At 43.9% G+C, this 25,275-nt stretch overlaps 1 protein-coding gene across 1 annotated transcript in view; it reads left to right on the top strand.

Annotated features, from left to right (window-relative positions):
* RETREG1 (reticulophagy regulator 1) overlaps nucleotides 1-25,275 on the top strand; it is a 155,820-nt gene that overhangs the window by 48,446 nt on the left and 82,099 nt on the right. Inside the window, exon 3 of the mRNA XM_040262477.1 lies at nucleotides 5,139-5,169. Coding sequence (XP_040118411.1) covers nucleotides 5,139-5,169 — 31 coding nt within the window. The remainder of the gene's footprint in view (nucleotides 1-5,138; nucleotides 5,170-25,275) is intronic.

Here is a 25,275-nt window from a genome sequence, read left to right as displayed (position 1 = left end):
TTTGTACTCGGGTGGGTGGGAACAACCCATGGTGATACCTGTGTTTCTGCCTGGGTTATAACTAATAGAGAAGAGTCTGTTTCTCTCAAATAGGCTTGGTAACATCTTCACCCTCCAGAAGCTCCCTCAAGGGAATGTTAGAGGAAAGATTATATTCTTTCTTAGAAGAAAGAAAATAACCACTTACCTATTTTACCTGCAGTCATTTTAGCTCGATAGGGCAAGTGGACTCACAACAAGCTGAGCATCTCAATGTTTGCATTGGTATACAGATCTGGTCCAAGGCCAGGCACAAGTTATAAAGAACAGACAAATGGGGAGGCCAAGGATGAAGTGGAAATTCGACTTAGTAACTGTTCCTTTTCTCACTCTTACAAGGACCGTTCCCTGTGTTAACTCACCAGCTTGATGCTGTTGCACATGTGGAACTTTCATATCAAGAATTGCAAGCTATGGAGAAGGCACTGGCACCCCACTCCAGTACTCTTGCCTGGAAAATCCCATGGATGGAGGAGCCTGGTGGGCTGCAGTCCATGGGGTCGCTAAGAGTCGGACACAACTGAGCAACTTCCCTTTCACTTTTCCCTTTCCTGCATTGGAGAAGGAAATGGCACCCCACTCCAGTGTTCTTGCCTGGAAAATCCCAGGGACGGGGGAGCCTGGTGGGCTGCCGTCTATGGGTCTCAAAAAAAAAAGAAAGAAAAGAAAGAGAAAAAAAAGAATTGCAGGAACGCTCTCCAATGCAAAAATTCAATTCTTTAAAGTATTAAGGTGGTAAGGTGGGAAACACACCAACCTCCTAGAGCTAGAAGGCACCATTTCTTAGCAGTGGAGAGGCCTCTTCATAGACTATTGGCTTCCTCTGGCTGCAGTGACAAATTACCACAAGTTTGGTTCTTCAGTACAACAGAAATATCTTCACTTTCAAAATCAGTATTCCTGGGCCCAAATCAAGGTGTGGGCAGGGCCATGCTCCCTCCAGAGGCTCTCGGGAAGGATCCCTTGTCTGACCTGCCTTCTGCCGGTTCTTGGTGTCCTTCGCTTGTAGGACATCCCTCCAATTTCTGCTTTGTGGTCCTGACACCTCCTTCTCTGCCTGAGTCAAATCCTCCTCTGCCTTCCTCGTCTTACAGGAACACTGGTGATTCCATTTGGGCCCCATGTGGATAATCTGGGACAGTGTCTCCATCTCATGGCCCAAAACTTTGTCACATTTGGTTAATACCATTTTCCATATCTGAGGGCTTCCAGGTGGCACAGTGGTAAAGACTCTGCCTGCAGTGCAGGAGCTCCAGGAGACAGGGGTTTGATCCCTGGGTCGGGAAGACCCCCTGGAAGAGGAAATGGCTCCCACTCCAGTATTCTTGCCTGGAGAATTCTCAGGGACAGAGGAGCCTGGTGGGCTATAGTCTATCGGGTCACAAAGAGTCAGGCACGACTGAATGTGCACACATAATATTTTCCACATAAAGTAACATTTTGCAGGATTCAGGGATTAAGGCCTGATAGTTTTTTGGGCCGTTATTCATCCTCTTACGTAATCGGAACCTCTTTATCCTATGATGAAAAATCCTTCTTATACCACCGAGTTGTGTAGAGGTCAGACAAGAGCATTAAAAAAGAAGTACCTACATTAGTATGGGCCCCTCTGTTCAGCTTCCAGCCCATCACCTGAATATCACGGGTTTGGGCACCCATCAGTTTGTCCATATCGAGGGCCTTCCTCTAGCCAGGTCCTGTTGTGAGTGCCTCTCTGACCAAGTCCAGCTCTCACGCTTCTGCCTGTAGGGCCAGAATTTGGAATGGACCAATCTTTCTGTCCGAGTTTTCACTGGGGGACATTGCTCTCAATACAGCGTTTCTGCTGCATGAGGAGAAAAGGAGAAACAAGATTCATCCCCATGCATTCCCAGGACTCCCTCTCTGTGGCTGAAGAAGCCCTGGTGCCTGCTTCATCCTTTCTGATCCAGTCTTTTAGAACAAAGGCCCATTGAATCCCATGTGTGGTTGGCAGGAGCCTGGTCTTACAGGCCTTCAGCCTAGGGCCCTGTGGTGATGAATTGGTCTCCAGGAGGCACAGAATTGGCTTGAAGTTGGACCCAGAAATGGGAATTGGCTTCCTTTAGAGCTGCTGGGCTCTCATGAGACACCCTGGCCCCCCAGCAGGAGTGGTGAAGAAAGGACCCCCGACTCATCTGTCTCCTCATCTCTCCCCAAACTTTCCTGCTTCCCACAGCATTTCTGGCTACAGATATTAACGAAAATCCTCTTGTTAAGAATTTAATTGTATCCCTCCTTTCCCTTCATTGTATCTTTAACACCAACTCAGACACTTAATATGAAATAGATGAGCAAAAGTGTGGCTGTACTGCCTTGGAACTTAATCACTGTAAAACCCATGACGCCCCATGTCTCTGGTTTCTGAGTCACTAGTGTGGATGCCCCCTGGCTGTGATAGATTTCTGTCTTGCTTTTTGTGCCCAAGTGCCTGCTCCCAGCATTAACTCCTTAGTCTCGTTCCTGGGCAGGCATCTGTAGTGTGGGAAACTCCTCCTTCACCTTTCAACTTCTCTATCACCATCTTCTCTCTCTTTACTAAAGAACCAGTCATCTCCACACTCTGCTCCACCTGCCCCTCACTGTCTTGAGATGCTCTTCACCTACTTCCCTGGGCAGTGGAGGAGGGCTCACTCAGCAGAGCCCCACATGCTCCCTGTGGAGCATGGCCAACCACCGTCCCTTTATGCCTTTTCTCCTGCCAAATCTACACGATCCATTTGATACAGAACATGGACCCACCTGGAATCATGGCCTATGAACTGTAGGTGTTTGTGCTCACTCTGTGCTGTCATTCCAGCTTGTGCCTTCATGGCTTGTGTGAAGGCCTGGATTTGGTCCCCTAGACTGTCATCGCATCTTGGACCTCAGCCTTTGGAAGTGCTGTCTCCAACCCCTGCCAAGGCTGGAGGGTGCTTCCTTCTGTTCAGCCTCACTACCATTGAACCAGTTCTGTGCCCCCAGTTCAAGTGTTCTCCTGCTCAGCCTCTCACCACTGCCCATCCTCAGCCCTGAGCAGCCACAGCCTAGTCTACGTTCAGTGATGGTGGTGCTGCTGTCTTCATCATCCTAATTTTCTTGCTCCCTTAGGCAGGAACCATTTTTCCTTTTTTTTTTTTTTTTGGTTATAATTAACATACAATATAAGCTTCAGGTGTATAGCATAGTGAAAATATTTTACACATTGAAAGTGAAAGTCACTCAGTCCAACTCTTTGCAACCCCATGGACTACACAGTTCATGGAATTCTTCAGGCCAGAATACTGGAATGGATAGCCTTTCCCTTCTGCAGGGGATCTTCCCAACCCAGGGATCATACCCAGGTCTCCTGCGTTGCAGGCAGATTCTTTACCAGCTGAGCCACAAGGGATGCCCAAGAATATTGGAGTGGGTAGCCTATCCCTTCTCCAGAAGATCTTCCCAACCTAAGAATTGAACCATTGAACTGGGGTCTCCTTCATTGAAGATGGATTCTTTACCAACTGAGTGCTTAGGGAAGCCCTCTTTTATACATTATGAACTGATAACTGCAGTAAGACTAGTTACCATCCATCATGTCACCACACAAAGTTGTTACAATATTATTAATTATATTCTCTGTGTGTGCATTGCATTCCCATGATTTATTTATTTTATAGCTAGAAGTTTGTACCTCTTAGTCCCCTTCACCTATTTTGTCTATCTCCCTGACCCCTCTCCCCTTTGGCAACCATCAGCAGTTTGTTCTCTGTATCTATGAATTTGTTTCTGTTCTGTTTCTTCATTTGTTTTGTTTTTTCGTTCCACATGTAAGTGAAATCATGTGGAATTTCTTTCTGACTCATTTCACTTAGCATAATACTCTCAAGTCCTTCCACATTGCTGCAAATGGCAAGATTTCATTCTTTTTTCATGACCAAGTAATACTCCGCTATATATGTATATTGGGTTGGCCAAAAAGCTCATTTGAGTTTTTCCATAAGATGTTACACTGCATCTTCTTTATTTGTTCATCTAGGTGAAAGGGAACCCAGATCAATTATACAGTTCTAATAATCTGATAAAAAGATGTAAGCAATTTTGAGAATCTTCCTGGGGCTGAATTCTAAGAAGACTTTACCACATAGATCTTTGAGAGGGGCTTCCCAGGTGGCTCAGTGGTGAAGAACTCGCCTGCCAATGCAGGAGATGCTGGTTCGATCCCTGGTTGGGAAGATCCCCTGGAGGAAGAAGTGGCAACCCACTCCAGTATTCTTGCCTGAAAAATTCTGTGGACAGAGGAGCCTGGAGGGCTATAGTCCATAGGGTTGCAAAGATTTGGATACAACTGAAGTGACCGAGCACACAAAAGCATGCAGTGATACAAGAGGGACAACATCTTTATTTGATGGAAAAAAAAGCAGAAACTGCCACATGGCCGTTTCTTGTCTTGAACTTCATTAAAGCTGGTATCTGGGAACACAGTATCAAGACATAGTCTAATGAAGAAAGTCATTGGAGAATTAAGAAAGCAAATGAGATCTAGGTGTATGTTTATACATATATACATGTATATATATATTAATGTTGATTTCATTTGAGCCTAGATACACAGTCAAAACACTTAAAGAATGGATAAAAATCTCCTTTCTCAAATAATAATTGTCCCTTTGTCAGTACCATTTCAGAGTTCACCTCAAATACCACCTCTGTCATTGGTGCTTTCATGACCAGCCACATTTTTCTGTCCTCCCTGAACTCTCATGGCTTACGTTTCTTGTAAAGTTCCTACATCCCCTACCTTGGTTCATGTTCACTTGAGTGCAGGTTCGGTCTGCCCCATGCGACAGTACAGTCCTCCAGGCAGGACCATGTGTTCTCTGCGTTCCATCTCTCCTGTTACCTCTCCAACGGTTTTGCATATATTAGAATCTCAATGGATATTTGTGGACAATTTTCCTGAATGAGTTATGGTACCAGAGGTAGACAGTGTGTGATTTGAGAGTTTCTAGAGTTTAAAGATCCAAGCATTCCATTTTAAATAGCCCAGAATCTTTCTAAGTTGATAAATACCTTAAGAGGAAAATACCTCCACTAACGTTTCACATTTACTTCTATTGCAGGTGCACAGTTGTGGAGGAGCCTCAGTGAAAGGTAGGGAACTTGCTTTCAACATTACCACTGATGAAGGGCTGGTGGGGGAGGTGACTGGGCCACCGAGATGCACCTCTGAAATCATAGTTTAGCAACAAGAATGAAAAAAGTAATCTACAAGAGTGGGAAAATAAAAATACAGCTGAACTGAGGATGAGGATAAAATTGGGACTAGCTCTTGGAAGTAGCTCGCATACTGCTGTAATATTGTGCTACAAGCATGCTTGAGAGTCACAGTGTGTGAAGGAGTAGGGAGAGGGAAGAGTTGGGGGATGGGTTTCATTGGGGATTTCCTCTCCAATCTCATTTTGGGGTGTGAGCATCACTGTTGAGGTGGCTGAAAAACAAGGTGACCTCAAGGCCTGAAACTCTGCTGGAACGTTCCTGAAGGTTAACCAGGAGAGAGCTGTTGGTTCATAGAGCCCTGGGTTTGGGAACAGCGAGGAGGAGTGGGAGGTTCATTTAAGCATGACGAGGTAGCGAGTGTCCATTGGCCTCTGGGCTCCTGGTGCAGCCGCAGGCGAAGTAGTTGCGTTTTCATCCAGCGTGCTCCACCCGGAAGTAAAGGTGGTCCACCCGGAAGTAAAGGTGCTCCACTCGGAAGTAAAGGTGCTCCACTCGGAAGTAAAGGTGCTCTGCTGTGTGGAGAAGGAGAGAGCTGGGGCAGGTTATGCGGGGAAAGTAATCAGTATCACGAACTGCATATATGAGAAGTGGGAAAGTAAAGAAGATGTAAGGGTTAACACCCCAGTAAAACGAATTTTTGTAGTTATTTATTTTTTTAAGTTTTGCCTTCAAAGTATTCGCGTATGAGTGAAAGAGAGGGTTGAGTGCTCAACTTACATCCAAGTGGACTGTGTGCAGTGAAGGCTCAAAAAGGAGACAGGGTAATGCCTATAAAAATCCATGGAAAAAACCCCCCATAACCTGGTATATAACATACCCTTAAAAGCTGTGTGTTTATTTTAGGTGTAAAGGCCAATTTTATGACCAGCTGACATCTGTGTGCTTCTTCATTTTGGAGCCCGTATTTTCAAGGGGGGTTGGGGTGGGGGATGTAAACTTGCCAAGAGACTCAGCAGAAGGAGACGTTGGCTCTAAGAAGGGAAATGTGATCTTCCGGGCACAGACTCACCCCAGCCTGGCTGTCTAGGGCCTGGGTTCTGTCTTGTCCCTGCTGACACACTGAGCCTCCTGGAATAAGTGTCTGCAGATGTGTCCCCAAATGTCAGGTGGAGAACTTGAGCATGCTCCCTGATTTTGGCTGGGGGAAGATCTGACCAAGTCAGCGGGTGTAATTTCAAAGGAATTTTAAAAGCTCTTCGGTGGGATATCTACTCAGACGGGTTAAGGCATTGCCTATCTTTACTATAGCCCTTGCCCTCCACAGCCCTGTGAAGTAGCTGCAAGGTGCCTGGGAGAGTTTCCATGGCACGCTTTCTCTTAGCGTGGAAATTAGAGTATTTGATAAGGGTTTGGAGAAAAACCTTAGCTGTTGGTGAGCCGGGCATGACCAAGGATCTCACTTGGCCAGTATCAGGTTAGCTCCTTACAATGTGGCTTTTTAAAGACTTGTAACATTTTACTCCTTTGGGGAAGTGCTTGTGTGCCCCCAGAGAAGCCATGCTCATGGAAATAGTCCTTTCTAGCGAGGTCTCTTTTACTTCAAAGTCACCCGATTGGATATTCAAGTGCAACTAATTTTCCATACTGGTCCTAACCCTGCTCCTAGTGGTCTTGCCAAGTTTACTGCTCTCTCGGCCTCAGTTTTCTCATCTGGAAAGTGAGAGGTAAAAGAGAGAATCATCTCGAATATTCATTCCAGCCCTAAAAAGTCTGCGACGTGATTCAAGGGGATTAGTGTCACTTTCAGCTTCCCAGGAGTAGGAAATGGCAACCTACTCTAGTATTCTTGCCTGGAAAATACCACAGACAGTGGAGCCTGGAGGGCCACAGTCCATGGGGCCACAAAGAGTCGGACATGACTGAGCGAGTACATGTATGCATGCAGTGTTCCTTTCAGATTGTTACCCTTTTACCTTTCTGTTTGGCCAGTGCCTCTTTCAAAGTGATTTAATTCTCACTAGAAGGATCAGTTCAGTTCAGTTCAGTTGCTCAGTCGTGTCCGACTCTTTGCGACCTCATGAATCACAGCACACCAGGCCTCCCTGTCCATCACCAACTCCTGGAGTTCACTCAGACTCATGTCCATCGAGTCAGTGATGCCATCCAGCCGTCTCATCCTCTGTCGTCCCCTTCTCCTCCTGCCCCTAATCCCTCCCAGCATCAGAGTCTTTTCCAATGAGTCAACTCTTCGCATGAGGTGGCCAAAGTACTGGAGTTTCAGCTTTAGCATCATTCCCTCCAAAGAAATCCCAGGGCTGATCTCCTTCAGAATGGACTGGTTGGATCTCCTTGCAGTGCAAGGGACTCTCAAGAGTCTTCTCCAACACCACAGTTCAAAACCATCAATTTTTCAGTGCTCAGCTTTCTTCACAGTCCAACTCTCACATCCATACATGACCACTGGAAAAACCATAGCCTTGACTAGACAGACCTTTGTTGGCAAAGTAATGTCTCTGCTTTTCAATATGCTATCTAGGTTGGTCATAACTTTTCTTCCAAGGAGTAAGCGTCTTTTAATTTCATGGCTGCAGTCACCACTAGAAGGATACTTCCCCCAATTTTCTTACTGCATTTTCCACTGTATAATTGCATTCTATTTTCTGTTCATCACACTGGAGATGTGAAGTTAAAATGTGGATTTCTCTCATTTCTTCAATGGTTTGATTTATTCTTTACAGTGATTCTTAGTATCTGGTACTGGCTAGTACAGTGGGTTTTTTTCTTACTTATTTTTATTGAAGTATAGTTGTTTGGACTTCCCAGGTGGTGCTAGTGGTAAAGAACCTACCTGCAGGTGCGGGAAATCCAGGAGACACTGGTTCGATCCCTGGGCCAGGAAGATTCCCTGGAGAAGGGCATGGCAACCCACTCCAGTATTCCTGCCTGGAAAATCCCATGGACAGAGGAGGCTGGCAGGCCATAGCCCACAGGATCACAAAGAGTCAGACACAACTGAAGCGACTTTGCACACCTGCCCAAGTAGTTGATTTACAATGTTATTAATTCCTGTTTTACAGCATAGTGATTTGGTTTTACACACACACACACACACACACGCGCGCGTTCTTTTTAAAGTATTTTTTTCCAGATGGTTTATCATAGTTTGTTTGTTTTTTTTGGGCAGATAATTGCTTTACAATGTTGTGTTAGTCTCTGTGGTATGACAACATGAATCAGCTATAAGTATACATATATACCCTCCCTCTTGAACCTCCCTCCCACCTATCCCCCATCCCATCTCTCTAGGTCATCACAGAGCACCATGCTGAGCATTGAAACATTCAAAACCATCTTATTTTAAGAATAAAGTGCAGTGATGAGTAGGAGGATCTTTGCAGGCAGAAGGGGGTGGGGTTTTGCTCCTGTGAGGCAGGTCGGATGAGGGTCTTTCCACTTGCAAGGTCTGCGGTGTTGAGCTCAGAAGTCTCTCCCTCCCTTTGGCTGTAGTTAGACATCAACATTTCTCCTTCCCCTCTCCCATTACAGCCCATACAGCTGGATTCCCAGGTCTGTCAGCCTAGCTTTATTCTTCCTCACCCCAGCTTGGCACTAGTGGTTTGTGCTTGGTCCCAGAATGAACCCAGCCTCTTCTCTGAGGGCTGCGTTTACGGGCCATGAAGTTCACTGTTCAAAGGTGGATGGAATGATGGACCATTCTGTATGACAGCCTCTGGGTCCACCCATGTCTCTTCAAATGGCTCAATTTCGTTCCTTTTTATGGCTTAGTAATATTGTGTTGTATATATATACCACATCTGTTTATCCGTTCATCTGATGATGGGCGTCTAGGCTGCTTCCATGTCCTGGCTACTGTGAACAGTGCCGCCGTGAACACTGGGGTGCATGTGTTTTATTAACTTGGGTTTTCTCAGGGTCTATGCCCAATAGTGGGATTGCTGGGTCAGTCATACAGAGTGAAGTAAGTCAGAGAAAAACAAATATCATATATTAACGCATATATGTGGAATCGAGAAAAATGGTATAGATGAACCTGTTTGCAAGGCAAAAATGGAGACACCGAAGTAGAGAACAAATGTATGGACACTCAGCGAGGAAGGTGAGACACTAAGGGTGAGGTGAACTGGGAGATTGCGATTGACTTATATATACTAATATGTGTAAAATAGATCACTAATGAGGACCTGCTGTATAGCACAAGGAACTATCCTTAATGCTCTGTGATGACCTAAGTGGGAAGGAAATCAAAAAAAAGAGGGGATATATGTATACATTTCGCGGTACAACAGAAGGTAACACAACATTGTAAAGCAGCTATACCCCAATTTAAAAAAAAACAGTGGACCACTTTACCTTCATGATGCCATTGTAGAGTTTTTCCATTAATAAAGAGCTCCTCGAAAAGGGAACTGTTGTGTGCTCTTGCTAGGAATGTAGATTGGCACAGCCGCTACGGAAAATAGTATAGAGGTTGCTCAAAAAAATTAAAAATAAGCCATTCTGATGGTGGTCCAGTAATTGCACGCCCAGCTCTAGATCTGAAGGGAACGACATCACTGCCCTGAAGAGGTGTTTATGCTCCATGATCACTGCAGTATTATTCACAGTAGTCAAGACGCAGAAACAACTCAGTGTCCACCAATGGATGAACCGACAGAGAACACTGGTATATGTACACAATGGAATATTATTCAGCCACTAAAAAAAGAAGGAAATTCTGTTATTCGTGACAACGTGAATGAACCTGGAGGGCATATGCTAAGTGAAATACATCAGACAGAGAAAGACAAATACTGTGTGATCTCACATGTGGAAACTAAAAAAGTTACTCATTAAAAAAAAAAAAAAGAGAGTAGAATGGTAGTTGCCAGGAGCTGGGGAGTGGAAGTGAGAAGCTGTTGGTCAAAGGGTACAAACTTCCGATCATGAGATGGGTGAGTTCTGGGGACCTAACATGCAGCATGGGGACAGTAGTTAACAGTACCACATTGTTTACTTGAAGGTTGCTGACAGTAGATCTTAAATGCTTCCACCGCCACCATGACAAAGTGATAATAATGTGAGGTAAAGAATGTGTAAACTACCCGCTGTGGTCATCATTTTGCAACAGGTACATCTGTCAGATCACCATTGTACACTTAAACTTGTGTAATGTTGCACGTCAATCATATCTCAATAAAACTGGAAAGAAAAGTAATTTCTCCTTCCTACAGTCCTAATGGCTTATTTCCATAGAGTCTGAGAAAATTTGCTTTGTCAGCTAAGCTTAAAGTACTTCTTCCAAAATTTAGCACAAAGATAATGACATCTCTGTGCGTGCATGTTCGTGCATGCTCATTCGTGTCTACTCTTTGCAACCCCATGAACTGTAGCACACCAGACTCCTCTGTCCATGGGATTTCCCAGGCAAGAGCACTGGAGTGGGTTGCCATTTCCTTCTCCAGGTTATCTTCCCTACCCAGGGATTGAACCCATGTCTCCTGTGTCTCGTGCATTGGCAGGTGGATTCTTCACCCCTGCACCATCTGGGAAGCCTCTGTACATGAAGGATGTTCTCAAGTATAATGTGTTACACTGAACTAGTAAATAACAGTAAAGCCAGCATCAAACGTCTGATGTTACCAACAATAAAAATTGGATCATTTTAATCAGATGCCATTCACACACCAGTTTCTGTACCTGGAAAGTTCATTTTGTGCAAATATGATTCTCAGTGGGTAAGTCCTGAGGAAAGCTTGTGCTTGACCTTATTCTTTAATAAACATAAGGCCCAGCTCTGCATTCTGAACAGGATTTGTACGGAGTGGTCTGTCAACTGAACCAAATTAACATTTTCTGTGGCTCATTTCTAGTAACATGAAAGCTGACCTGGGGTATCATCGCTCTTAATTCTCGTGTGACCATGGCTGTGACTGAATAAAACCCCTGCTAACATAGGAGAAATTGTCCCCATTACCTTTAAAAACATAAAATTGGTTTCAGTTTGGCCTGATTTTTCTAAGTAAGTATAAATCAGAAAGAAGTACTTTTACTTACATATATACTGATCATTTAAAATTTCCCAGATTAAAGAGTTATAACCCAGATTAAAGAGTTATTTTCATCACAAACCCTGTTTTACAGTTCAGTGTCAGTTTACAGAAAATGTTTTTTTCATTAATGTTACAGATTTGGGGAGTTATGGCTGAGAACCCTGGGGTTTTCTTACAGACATCCCTGGAACCCTGACACCTTGGCTGTTGTCTTTCACAGAAAGTGGGGAGTGGCTGTCCAGGGGTGTAATGAGGGCCAGGTCTACTGTGCCTGACCTCGAGCTGACTCTTGGGCACAGCAGAGAATTAGCAGATACTGCCTTTCTAGAGCCAGCTGGGATTAGCTAGAGTTGTGGGCTTTTTACCTCCAGTTCGGTCAAATCCCAGGACTCCTCTGAGCTTGCTCTCGTGCTCTCTCTCTCTCTCCCCCCGCCCTGCTCCTGCTCTCAGGAGAAGCAGTTCTGTGGCCTCACTTTGTGGAGTGAAATGCCCTTTTGTCTTGTCAGCTTCCAGATCATTGCCAGTCAAAGCATTCTAGCTGATTCTGATTTTTTTTTTTTTCCCAAGGAAAAGGAGCCAAGAATTATTGGTCGTAAACCCCAGTCCTGAGCTGGCCCCAGCTCATAGATCCAGAACCAAGTAAAGCATTAACGTGAGGGCTGTCTAATTAATTAAACCCTGGAGCACAAACTCACGCCTTGGTTGAAAGTGAAGAGTCATCTAGCATTTACTAAATTGTCTCCTTTGAGGAATAGCATTCAGTGTGAAAACTGCGTTTTCTTATTTATGAATCATCATTACTTGTCAAAATTCCACAGCCAGGATGAATTACCAAGTAAAAAGAATTAACAGGTCACATGGTAGCTTAAAAAGTGTCTTCTTTGCTATTAGTGTGTGTGTGTGTTAGTCGCTCAGTTGTGTCCAGCTCTTTGTGCCCCATGGACTGCAGCCCTCAAGGCTGGCACAGCAGGAATTCTGGACTCATGCACTGAAATTACTAGATTTCACAGTTTTTAGTATTTTCAAAAGTGTCTAAAATCACCTCGTAACTTGTATTACCTTTTTTCATAAGGCATCCTGTTTTGAAGCTGTATTTTTTAACTTCAGCCAGGACTAGAGTTAGGGAGCCATATCTCCATGAGTTTTAAAAGAAAATCTAGATATGAAGGATACATTTACTTGGAATGAATGAAAAAATTATTTTCCTCAGAAGAAAAATACTCACTTCAATTCAGAACCTGCTGGATTTTAGCACAAGCGTATCTGAGCCTGTGGCATCTCAGGCTGCAGATGTCTGGCCAGCCTGCAGGCAGAGCGCCGCCTTGAAAGTCTCTACCCTGCCAACACAAAAAATGCGAATAGGCCTTTTATTCCTTTTTTCAAAAATCATAACTGAGCACAACTCTGTAGTCATTTATTGTAGCATGGAGGGCTGAAGTCCTTTTATTCCCCTCTCTTGGGGAAGAAGAGACCCATTCAGTGACTGAAAGACGGCCAGCTCCTAGGCAGCGCTGCCGCCGTGTGAACGTTTCTCAGAATTCTTCATCCAGATTCCAGTCTGTTGTGTTCATTTCTCAAAGTCGTGCTTTGACAGTCAGACCAGCTGAAGACAAGTACAGAGCAAAGGACAAGCCAAGTTTTTTCTTTTTTGTTTTTTGGACCATGCCACTCATGGCTTGTGGGAATCTTAGTTCCCTGACCATGAATCAAACCTGCTCTCACTGCATTGGAAGCATGGAGTCTTAACCACTAGACCACCAGGGAAGTCCTCTTTTTTGGGAAAAAAAAAAGGAAAAGTTAAAAAAATTTTTTTTTACATTTTATTTTCCTACTTAAAAATTTAAAAATTTTATTAAAAAATTTTTTTTTCCTGCAAGCTGTTCTTAAAGCTGTTTGAGAACAAGAGGGCTAATTCTGCTTGCTTCCTGTCTCTTCACCATCAGTGGGGTCTCTACATAAAGAGCATTGACTTCCTGAAAAAGCCTCATGCTAGACATTCAAGGGCATTTCCCCCCCTCCTCAGGAGCCCATCAAGCTAAAAACCCTACTTGAAACTGACGTGCATCTGCACAATTGCAAACTGATCTATTTCTTAGGCATTAAAAATAAAATGAAACAGGAAGTACAAACTGTTATGTATAAATGAGCTACAAGGATATATTGTACAAAGCAGGGAATAGAGCCAATATTTTCTAATAACTGTAAGTGGAATATAATTTTAAAAATTATGAATCACTGTGCTGTGTACCTGTAACTTATTCAACTTTACACATCAACTACACCTCAATAAAATGAAGAAAATGAAACAGGAAGTACGTTTCATTGACAAGGGAGATAAATTGCTAGACCTGTTTCCGGCTGTATAGTCCTTTCATGAGTAATATATTCTCCTTATATTCAAGCAGATTCATCAAAGTCAGAATGTGGGTGGAAAACCCCAGGCCAGGCTCTTGTTGAATCTGGAAGCAGCGGCCCCTTACTTAATACTCAGGGCTCCTAAGTGAAAAACATTCGATATTATATTTTATAATAATTTATAGTTTTTGGCTTTTATAATTTGGGCCATTCGTTAAATTTGATAATCTGATTTAATGAGTCCAATTAGTTTCCCCCCCATTATTTTAGAGATACTCCATTTCTGCATGATTCAAGCTGTGTGTCCATCACTGTGTCCTGTGGCCACACCACAGGTGTCTACAGCCACTTGATAAGAAATGAAAGTTCTAGCTTTGATCATTTTAACTCATGTTTTCAGATTCTCTTAGCCTCCTAGCTTATTAGGTTTGATTTGCTACTGGACCCTGTGTATTGGGTTTCCCTGGTGGCTCAGACAGTAAAGAATCTGCCTGCCATGCAGGAGACACGGGTTGGATCCCTGGGTCAGGAAGATCCCCTGCAGAAGTGAATGGCTACCCATTCCAATATTCGTGCCTGGAGAATTCCACGGACAGAGGATCCTGGTGGGTTATAGTCCATGGGGTCGCAAAGAGTCGGACATGACTGAATGACTAACACTTTCACTACATTTTTTCCCTGTGTTATTAAGGATTTGAGAATACAGTTCACTTATAAATATATAAAATACTTAGGCTAGACTAATTGTTACCTAATAGCAGTCTTGCTTTAATAAATGTAAATTACCAGAGAAGGAAGAATGATCAGTAGTTAATAATATTTATCTTAACTTGCCCTGACCTTTGTTGTGATTATTTGAACATAAATTAAAATTTCACAGGTAGTTGAAGGTTTCTGTTCTCTGCTTGTCTTTGTCTCTTTCTCTGTCCTCTTTGTCTTTCTCTATTGTTCTGAAACAATATTTATAGTCATATTTTCTAGTAGCGTTTAAAACAATTTTTCCTGATTTTAAAAAGTAATACTTGCTAACTTAGAAAACTGAAAATGTGAGAAACTTATGATAAAAAAAATAAAAGAAAAGCTCCTTGGAAGAAAAGCTATGACCAACCTAGACAGCATATTAAAAAGCAGAGATATTACTTTGCCAACAAAGGTCCATCTAGTCAAAGCTATGGTTTTTCCAGTAGTCATGTATGGATGTGAGAGTTGGACTATTAAGAAAGCTGAGCACCAAAGAATTGATGCTTTTGAACTGTGGTGTTGGAGAAGACTCTTGCGAGTCCCTTGGACTGCAAGGAGATCCAACCAGTCCATTCTAAAGGAGATCAGCCCTGCATATTCATTTGAAGGACTGATGCTGAAGCTGAAACTCCAATACTTTGGCCACCGGATGTGAAGAACTAACTCCTTGGAACAGACCCTGATGCTGGGGAAAATTGAAGGCAGGAGGAGAAGGGGACGACAGAGGATGAGATGGTTGGATGGCATCACCAAGTTGATGGACATAAATTTGAGCAAGCTCCGGGAGTTGGTGATAGATAGGGAGGCCTGCTGTGCTTCAGACCATGGAGTGGCAAAGAGTCTGACCCGACTTAGCAGCTGAAATGAACTGATGATAAAAAAAAGAAAACAAACCTTATAAACTGTCACCTAGAAATTAAACTCATTTTCAATTTTATGCTTTTCCAGTCTTTTTATGAATGTACTTGTTGTTTTTGTTGTTTTTAGGTGTTTAGTTGCTTAGTTGTGTCCAACTCTTTTTCAACCCAATGGACTATAGCCCACCAGGCTCCTCTGTCCATGGGATTTCCCAGGCAAGAATACTGGGTTGGGTTGCCATTTCCTGCCACAGGGGATATTCCTGGCCCAGGGATCAAACCTATATCTCCTGAATTGGCAGGTGGATTCTTTACCACTGAGCCACGTGGGACGCCCATTTGTTCATTCATCCCTTTCAACAACTATTTATTGAGTGCCTTTGTTGCCAGTACTTCTAGGCATTTGTGGAATTAAATAAAAACAATGACAGACAAACAACTCTCTCCTTCTGGAGGTCACATTCTAGTGAGTGAAGCCAGAAAATAAATAAACTGCTACAATATATAATGTTAAGTGGTGAGCCATGTTTAAGGGAAACTGAAGCAGGAGAGGAGATTAGGGAGGGTGAAGGTGGGAAGTGAGGGTTGAGTTGTATTAAAGTCCTCAGCAAGATTATTTTTGAGTGATGACTTGGAAGAGGTGAGGCTGTGAGTCATGTCTGGTTGAAGAGCTTCTAGGCAAAGGAATCAGCAAGTGCAAAGACCGTGGGGCAGGAGTTGTATGTGAGGGTGATTTTTGTTTTACATCATTACTTTTATTTTTTAAATGCAACTATTGTAACTAGAATAAATGGAATATTATGTATCTGATTAAGATCATATTTCATTGTGTTTCATGAAGTTAATTTCATACTTTGTAAAGAGTATGATGATGGAATATGGGATGTGAAAATGTATCATTTACTGCTAATTGTAAAAAAATTTGTAGATTTAAGGTATTGTAGGGTGATATCATACATGGTACATTACAGCTATATGCTGGTACATGTCTAGAAGCTCTGGGTGAGGGGAAAACAAGTAGTCTTTAGTTTCTTGATTTGTTTACCTTATCACATTTTTCCCCCTATAATGAGCATGCACAGCCTGTAACCTAAGAGAGATGACAGGTACTCAGAGAGGAGAGCGTCCCACCAGGCAGGTGAGGCCTGTGACTGTGGGCCTGGGAGGTGACACATCGCTTCAGGTACTCAGTTCACGTGAGGGCTCCGGCCTGCGAGCTGGTGTTCAGAAACGGGGCTCTGGTTATCAGGATGGCACAGCCCAGGCCTTGGAGACAGGTCAGGGCTGAAGTCCAGAGATGCAGCGGGGCTCAGAGGAGAGGCCGGAGCCTCAGGGATACATCAGAGGCATCACAGGGGGCACTGAGCAGCCCAAGTGTTGCTTGATACTAAGCCTCCGAGGATTGGGGTAAAGAAAATGATTAATGTGTGATTAAGTGATAAGTTAAAATGGTGAATTTCCAAGGTCAGATGGTATTGGAGGGTGGGATGAAAGTGCTTCCTCCTTTCTGAGGCTCGGTGGCAGGCACAGGTGAAAGGCCCTAGTGTGTAGCTTCCTGACTCAGACGCTTCTGGAAAGCTTATCGCAGTAAAATTTGGAAACTCTTTGTATCTTCCAGATAAGATTTATATCTTATTTATGTCTCAATCCTTATGCTCCAAACTGCAGTCTTGGGACAATTCAAACAAGAATGAACCTGAGAAGCCATTGTGTTCTCTTCTGAATACCCCATCTCTGGGTTATATAGGCCAGTCCTGTCTGTCTTTCTATCTGTCATCTCTGTCTATACAACCTAGTTAGGGTGCATAGTCTATACCTTTGCATATTCCTTAATTATCTTTTAATGATTGTATTCGATATGTTGAAGAATGTAGCTTTTCCGCTAGCATGTATGGATGTAAGTGTTAGTTGCTCAGTCGTGTCTGACTCTTTGTGACCCCATGGACTATAGCCCTCCAGTCTCCTCTGTCCGTGGAATTTTCAGGCAAGAGTACTGAAGTGGGTTTACATTTCCTACTCCAGGGAATCTTCCTGACCCTGGGATCAAACCCACATCTCTTCTGTTTCCTGGTCGGCAGGCAGATGCTTTACCACTGCGCCACTTTTGAAGTCTATTAAAAATGGTACTGTAATTACGTCGTCTTCTAGAACCAGTGTCTTAACACTAAACCTTTTTCAAAAAGATGAATCCACGCAGCTGTGTGTGGCTGTGGGTCCTTCCTTTTGTTATAATATTCCACTCTGTAGTTATACCACAATTGATTTATATGCTCTCTTTCATTGGACTTTGGGACATTTTTTACCAGACTGTCCACTGCTTCTGTCACTTTCTGAGTTTACTGTATGACAGTACCAAAGCTCAGAAAACGGGGAAAGGCAAATACTTAGCACACAAAGTGAATGGTTTTCTAGGCCAGAATACTGTAATTTGAAAGCTTGTGTAAAGTCTTTGTCATTTCTTTGGCTCAGACAGCTGTTTTAGTAGAATGACGATTGCCTTACTCTCTTGGATTCTTGGCAGTGTTCTAGTGCTGGCCACCACTAGAGGGCATAGGAGACCTGGGCCATCAGCGTGTTGCAGAAGCTTAGAATAAGGTGACTGCTGTTGAAACCTAGACCTGTGGCACCAGTGTTTTTAGTAGTGCACATTTCAGCAGGGCGAAAACATCCGTATCGCTCCAGTTACAGCAAGAAAATACAATTAAAAGTCACATCTGTATCTGCACACGTCTATGCCAGGTTAAACCCACAGTTTAGTGTTAGTTAGTTCAGTCGTTAAGTCACACCATAACGACTCTCTGCCACCCCATGGACTGCAGCACACCAGGCTTCCCTGTCCTTCACTATCTCCCTGAGTTTGCTCAAACTCATATCCATTGAGTCAGTGATGCCATCCAACCATCTCATCCTCTGAAATGAATAAGGATGAAGAGTAGCATCAGAGAAGAATAAGACAGATTGGGTGCAGAGGAAACTCACATACAGATGACCCAAAACAATGACAGATGACTCTTCTCAGATGAGAAACAAGCTGATGTTCAAAGCCTCTAAGGACTCAATAGTGTTTTGAGTGTATCACCCTGTTCCTACGTATTTCTATCCAGTGTTTTAAGAAATCTTCTGAATGTTCTCTATTATGTGATTTCCAAAGTCTCCTTCCCTCACTTAGTACTTTTTCCTCTCTTGGAAATGAAGAACTTCCCACAGAGCTCTGTTGTTGCTGTTTAGTTGCTAAGTTGTGTCCGACTCTTTGTGATCCCATGGACTGTAGCCCACCAGGCTTCTCTGTCCATGAAATTCTCCAGGCAAGAATACTGGAATGGGTTGCCATTCGCTTCTCCAGGGGATCATCCTGACCCAGGGATTGAACCGGCATCTCCTGAAGTGGCAAGCAGATTCTTTACCACTGAGCCTCCAGGGAAATGTCCACCCCTCCCTCCCCCAGAGCTGTAAATAACCTTGGATCAAGAATCCCAGAAAATGGCTTAATTTGCAGTTTGATGAAGAGAGGGCTTCTTCTGAGTTGAACAACAAGTTGATCAGAACAACTTCCGGTCAGTTGTTGAGCAACTGATCTGTGAAATACTGAGGACAAAGGTCCCTGCTTGTTGGAAACGTGCGAAAGAAAGGAAGGGGCTGCTGAGATGTGTCCTAGACCAAGTCACGCCCCAGCACCCACCTAAAGATGCCCATATGCAATGCCCAGAACCTGTGAATTTATTCCTAACATGGCAAAGGGACTTGGCAGGTGTGATGACGCTGAGGGTCTTTACGATGGGAGATGATCCTGGATCATCCACATGGAGAGGGAGGCAGGCAGGCAGAGAGGAGAAGAGATGCTGCTGGGCTTGGAGATGGAGCGTGGGGCCTCGAGCCAAGGGCAGGCAGCCTCTAGAAGCTGGAAGAGCTCAGGAACCAGATCCTTCCCTAGAGCCTCTAGGAGGAAGGTAGACCAGCAGACCCATGTTAGACTCTGGTCCCCAGAACTGTACGATGATAAATCTGTGTGGCTTTAAGCTACTAATTTGGTAACTTGTATAGCGGCAATGGGAAACTCTACAGTGTTCCTTATGATGAGAAAGAACCAGCTTTGTTTGAAAAGGTTCAGGGTAGGTTTACCGACTCACATATCCATCCCCCGAAGAAGATGCTGTCTGACCCCAGCATGTGGGAGAAGCACCTCCTGAAACCAGGAGGCCTCGAGTGATGCCAGGCAAGGTGATGCAGCTCCAAGAAAGGACAGGGAACCCAGGATGGCCGGGGAGAATGTTCCCACTGGCAAGTAGGTATTGGAGAGCTTGGAAAGGAAACACAAGGTCAAGATGGACCAAAAGAGTCTTGAAGATGCCGTACTTGTGGTCCAGGCTGCCTGGTCGCTGGCGTAGAACTTGCAGGGAGAGTCACTCGTGGGGCAGGATGATGTCTGGGGGAGAGGTGGACCTAGGCACGTGATTGGCATTGCTTTTCACCCATAAATCTCTTCTGGAGCATTGAAGATAGTGTGAGATAACTCAGCAAATGCCGGAACGCCTGCTGGGGAAGCTGAATTCTAGGCAGGCTGCGTGCCTCCGGCAATGAGAGCATTGCTTCTGAAGGAGGCATCCAAGAATGTGCCCTTCACTTGTCATTTTAGTCATGTGTCCTTTTTAATTTTTCTTTGAAAGAGGAGGGGACTGTGCAATTGGGGAGTGGGAGGGGACAGCATTATGACTTAGAGGTACTTCATAAAAGAAGGAAGAGGGCCCTGGTGCCGTCCCCTTATTGGGGTAGATTGCATTACTCATGTGCTGTTTTAGGTTTTTTTTGAAGGCTATTCTTACTTGTGCCTGTTTTTAATACCTGAACAACTGGAAGAGAACTTATAATCCTGCAGTCATTTGGCTTGTATTCTTAGAGAGTATTTTTAAACTCTTAACTTTCAAAGCCCTCTAATGTCATTTAAAGCACAAGAAGTGCTTTCAGTATCCATTTCTGGCCAAGTGCAAGTTTTTGATTTTAAATAGGATTTTTGCTTCTGCTGAAAACACCTTTCCATGATGTTTGGGGTTTTTTGGGGGGAAGGTGGGCTCAGATGTTGTTGTTATCTTTATTAAAATGAATGATATTTTCAGTCATGACTCAGGAGTCACCAGCTCTGGAAAGAGAACTAACTGAATTCTGAAGCTTATCAAGCTGAACATCCCCAAGTCAGAAATGGATGTTTATTTTGAATGAGTTACACTCTTAAATACATTTATTTTTCCTGGGGGTGAGTTGGAGTGAAATCATCTTCCTTTATAGAGCTTTTAACAGATGCACTAGGCTTGGAATATGTAATGAAAACTCCGTAATTGAGATGATCTTTAAATGAAAAAGAAATTTGTATTTTAAAATTGAGAGCTGGATCTGAAATTGATTTGTGGTCACAGCAGGACTGTCCCAAGTCTAGGTCTTCAGTAAACTGAACTTGGAAAGACTGCCTTTCTCCACACTCCTGCCCATAGATAAGCTGTTCCATGAATACAGAGATGACTGGGTTGGATCACTTCTGCTTCTCTCATGGAAGGGGGTGCTCAGTGGTAAAAAATCTGCCAGCAATGCAGGAGACTCGGGTTTGATCCCTGGATCGAGAGGATCTCTTGGAGGAGGGTATGGCTACCTGCTCCAGTATTCTTGCTTAGAGAATCCCATGGACAGAGGAGCTTGGCGGGCTACAGCCCATAGAATCGAAAAGAACTGGCACGACTGAATGAACTGAGCACGCACACATGCAGGGAAGGAGGGAAGTGACCCTAGTTTGAGGAATTTGTCTGTGCTCTTTGTGTAGGGCACAGAGAAAGCTTGAGACTGACTTATAAGTTTGTCTTTGTCCCTTGTTTGAGGCACAGAAGTCCTCCAACGGTGAAAGAATGCAAGGCTTACAATAAATGAATTATATCCTGCTCATTAAAATGTGGGGCTAATAATTTAATCAATAACAGATAGCTATTTGTAAAATCCTAGAGAAAGCTTTTCCTTTTAATACTGCCAGTTGATTTCTAGAATTAAAAGAAAAAAGCAACTTTCCTCTGCTAAGCATGTGATTTTGAGAGAGAGAGAGAGGCCAATGAGAATTGAGTGAGGCTGGATGTTGCCTGAGCTCATTACTTAGACTTTGTGTGACCTCCTGGCCTCAGATTCTCTTCCTGCCCATCTCCTCCATTTTACCCTTTTGAATTTAATAATGAGGGTAAGAAAGGGAAATGAAATGGTTGATACAATTCATAAAGAAGGCAGAATTACAGAGTAAGATGAAGCTACAGGTAATCCAAGCCTCCGAGAAAGATTTTAATGAAACAAAGTTATAAAGATAATCTGTCCAGCACTCAGATTCCTACAGAAGGGATTATTTCATAGTCAGTTTTGGTTAAATGGATTCCCCGGTGGCTCAGCTGGTAAAGAACGTGCCTGCCAATGCAGGAGATGAAAAAGACCTGGGTTCGATCCCTGGGTGGGGAAGATCCCTGGGAGAAGGAAATGGTAATCACTCCAGAATTCTTGCCTGGAAAATTTCATGGGTAGAGGAGCCTGGTGGGTACAGTCTATGGGGTTGCAAAGAGTCAACTAAGCACACACAGGTGGCTACCCTTGGTTAAATTGTTCTAGCATCTCATGACCCCCTGAGATACAAAGGAGAAACACTCCTTTTCATATTCTTTACAGACTCTCTTTCCTGCCTATTACAAATTAGCTCTCGTACTCTCGAATTACAAGGGTTATTTTAAGGGACGTGGTAGATATTTCAGTGTGGACCGCAGGGGACTAAGCCATTTTCAGTCACATACTGCCTTCAATCATTTATATTTTGACACCTTTCTTTATAAAAACTACATATTTGTTTATTTACTTGCTTATTTGTCTGCAACAAGTCTTCAGGGTGGCACTCGGGATCTTTGAACCTGGGCCCCCTGCATAGGGAGCGTGGAGTCCTGGCCACTGAACCACAAGGGAAGTCCCTAAATCTGGACTCCTTTGGAAGATAACTTTATAGCCACTAATTCTGTGGTAGGCACTGAGGGTAGGAGTGCATCACATGGCGGGGATACCTAGCGTCAAGACAATATCATGGGCAGAGCTGACTGTCAACCCTAGTCATCCTCCTCTCCCCAACCCTGGAGTCGCATGATTTTAGGATATGAAATTGTTGGGACTTTTGACATGACGATGCCATATTTTGTATATATTCTTCCAGACACAGCTGAAGGGTTTTGTAAAACCAACTGTTAACAGAACTGAAGGTATTATATACCTTTGTGTTTATGGAAAGGTTGCATTGTACACATTGAAAAGAGAACTTGGAAGAACCAGAGATATTCTTTGGCCAAACCATCCAACTATTTCTGTAGCCAGAATTCATCCTGCTGAAGCAAGAGTTACTGTTTGGGGACCATAAACGGTCTCCATTGTTGGTAACATGCTCATGGTTATTATTTAACGCAAGACAGCAGAAAGCCAGCTATGCGCTCGACTCTGCAAGAGGGTGGTGGGAAGTGGACGTGGGATGCATTAAAACCGTTCCTTTTGTTCCGAGGAAACCCAGGTCTCCTGTGATCTGCTGAGGAGATGGTTAACCCTCTGTGCTTTTCCTCCCTTAAAATCTCTTTCATCTTGGGCCTGACTTTGAAATTCTGCAGTTGAACTTCTTGTGATCTCTGCAATGGGATGAAACACTTTACAAATGTCGATCTCTTGGGTCGTGAATGGAGAAGGGGAGGTGACGGTGTCCATGGTCACCTTCAGTCTCTACAGAGCTGCTATTTTGGATTCCTGCTTAAACTCTGGGGCCACTTGCCCTGTTGGTGTCTTGAGCTTGAATCAGCAGCTCCATTCTTCCAAAATTAAGCACACAGATGCCTGCTGTGTATAAGGCACTCCACTGGACGCCTGGCATGGCCCCTCATGTTCTGTCAAGAGCTGATTGTATTTCCCTTGATGTTGGCACAAGGGGTAAAGTTCTCAGACATCAGAGAAGGGGTACAAATAATAAGAGAGTTGTGCATTGTCAGAATTGGGCTGAAGCTGTCAGTTCACTTTTAAATAATTTTAAAGAGAGTCTGTTGCTGCTTGCTCTTCCTAAAGGGAGAGAGCCAGTGGCACCCAAATGAAAATAGCTGTATTACATCATCAGGAAAAGTTTTCATTGGTACTTTGTGTCTTGAGGGGAGGAAGTCTGCAGTTATATTTAGGTTGACTCAGTTTTGCTTTTTGAAATGGTAATTTCGAGAGAAAGTAAGAAAAAAGGAAGGGAGGGGTACTTGAAGAAGTCCACCAGGTTTATCTTGTACACGTTGATTAATGTGGCATTAAGTTCTGTGTGTATTGAATCCTCACCCTATCTTATTCCTGTTTTCCAATCACCTATTATATCTCATTTAAACCATAATAGCATCTTCGAAGTAACACGTTGCTTCCAACAGTGCACCTCTTTTGAAATGTCAAATGTTTCTTTACCAGGAATCTGAAATTTCAAGATTTCTTCTGTGGAAAACAGAGGTACCAAAAGAAATTTTTTTCATGCTTTTTTTTTTTTTTATCTTGGCATTTCAGTTATCTGAATCTCAAAGCTTTGCTTTTTATGACCTGTGAAGACCAGACTTGTTTAGATGCTGAGGGATAAAAGTCTTTAGCTTACCACGTGTATGATGCATTTCATCAGAAGCCAGTGGTGCCCCCAGCCCAGCACTCTTCCTGGGCCCCATGGAGAAACAGTGTCTCCACATGACCCAGGGGAGTGAGATGGACCATGAGAACCACACTCAGGGAGATGCTAATTCACATGGCTTCCCAAGGAAGTGTCTATGATAACAACAGACAGAAACCCCTCCATCCAGCATTCAAGAAGGAGAGGTTATTATTTGGACTCAGTATCACATGAAGGCTGAGAGTCTGAAACGTAAGGAAACAGAAGCTGGAAAGTGACTGGAACAGAAACTACTAGAAGGCGCCCCGGGAGTCTGAGGGACACTCACAGAAGGGGAAGGCCTGGGATGAACATGATGGTAACTTGTGAAGAACCATCATCTGTTAGTGCCAAACATATGCCAGGCGCTGTGCTAAATATGGGCTTCCCTGGTGGCTCAGCTGGTAAAGAAGCCACCTGCAGTGTGGGAGACCTGGGTTCGATCCCTGGGTTGGGAAGATCCCCTGGAGAAGGGAAAGGGTACCCACTCCAGTATTCTAGCCTGGAGAATTCCATGGACTGTATAGTCTATGGACTCGCAAAGTCTCCCAGGTGGCTCAGTGGGTAAAGAATCCGCCTGCAATGCTGGAGACACAGGTTTGATTCCTGGGTTGGGAAGATCCTCTGGAGGAGGGCATGGCAACCCACTCCAGTATTCTTGCCTGGAGAACCCTATGGACAGAGGAGCCTGGAGGGCTACCGCCCATAGGGTCACAAAGAGTCAGACACGACTGAAGCCCTTGAGCATGCACACATGTGCTAAATATTACACTTTCAGCTTTACCTGATTTACCTGCCTGACAGTTCATGGGGCAGGAAGTGCTGGCCCCATGTAAAAGAATGCCACAAGGAAACCACAGCTTGGTGAACTTGATTAAAGTGATGGAGGGAAGACATCGACTCACGTCCACCTCCGAAGGGCTGGGTTTACCTCTGCGTTTTACTGCATCTCTTACCAAACTGCTTCTATTTCCTTTTCCAGGGTATAGCTGCTGCTGCTGCTTCTCTTTTTCAAAATTCACTTATTTGGCTTCATCAGGTCTTAGCGGCAGTACACAAAATTTTCGTTGCATTGTGCTGATCTTTCCTTGTGACGCACGCGCTCCAGAGGAGGAGGGCTCCGAGAGGAGGAGGGCTCCGAGAGGAGGAGGGCTCCTTGGTTGTGGAGCATGCTCCAAGGCGTGTGGGAGCTTAGTTTCCTGACCAGGGATTGAACCCGAGTCCCTTGCATTGCAAGAAGAATTTTTAACCGCTGGGCCACCAGGGAAGTCTTCCCAGAGCATAGCTTCTTAAACAGTGTATAGGCAAATTAAGGTATAGTTAAGAGTCTAAAATGTTT

The sequence above is a fragment of the Oryx dammah genome, unplaced genomic scaffold (assembly GCF_014754425.2).
Source record: "Oryx dammah isolate SB20612 unplaced genomic scaffold, SCBI_Odam_1.1 HiC_scaffold_20, whole genome shotgun sequence".
NCBI lineage: Eukaryota > Metazoa > Chordata > Mammalia > Artiodactyla > Bovidae > Oryx > Oryx dammah.
The sequence above is the reverse complement of the archived record's forward strand: the minus strand, read 5'-3'. Positions and strand labels throughout refer to the sequence as shown.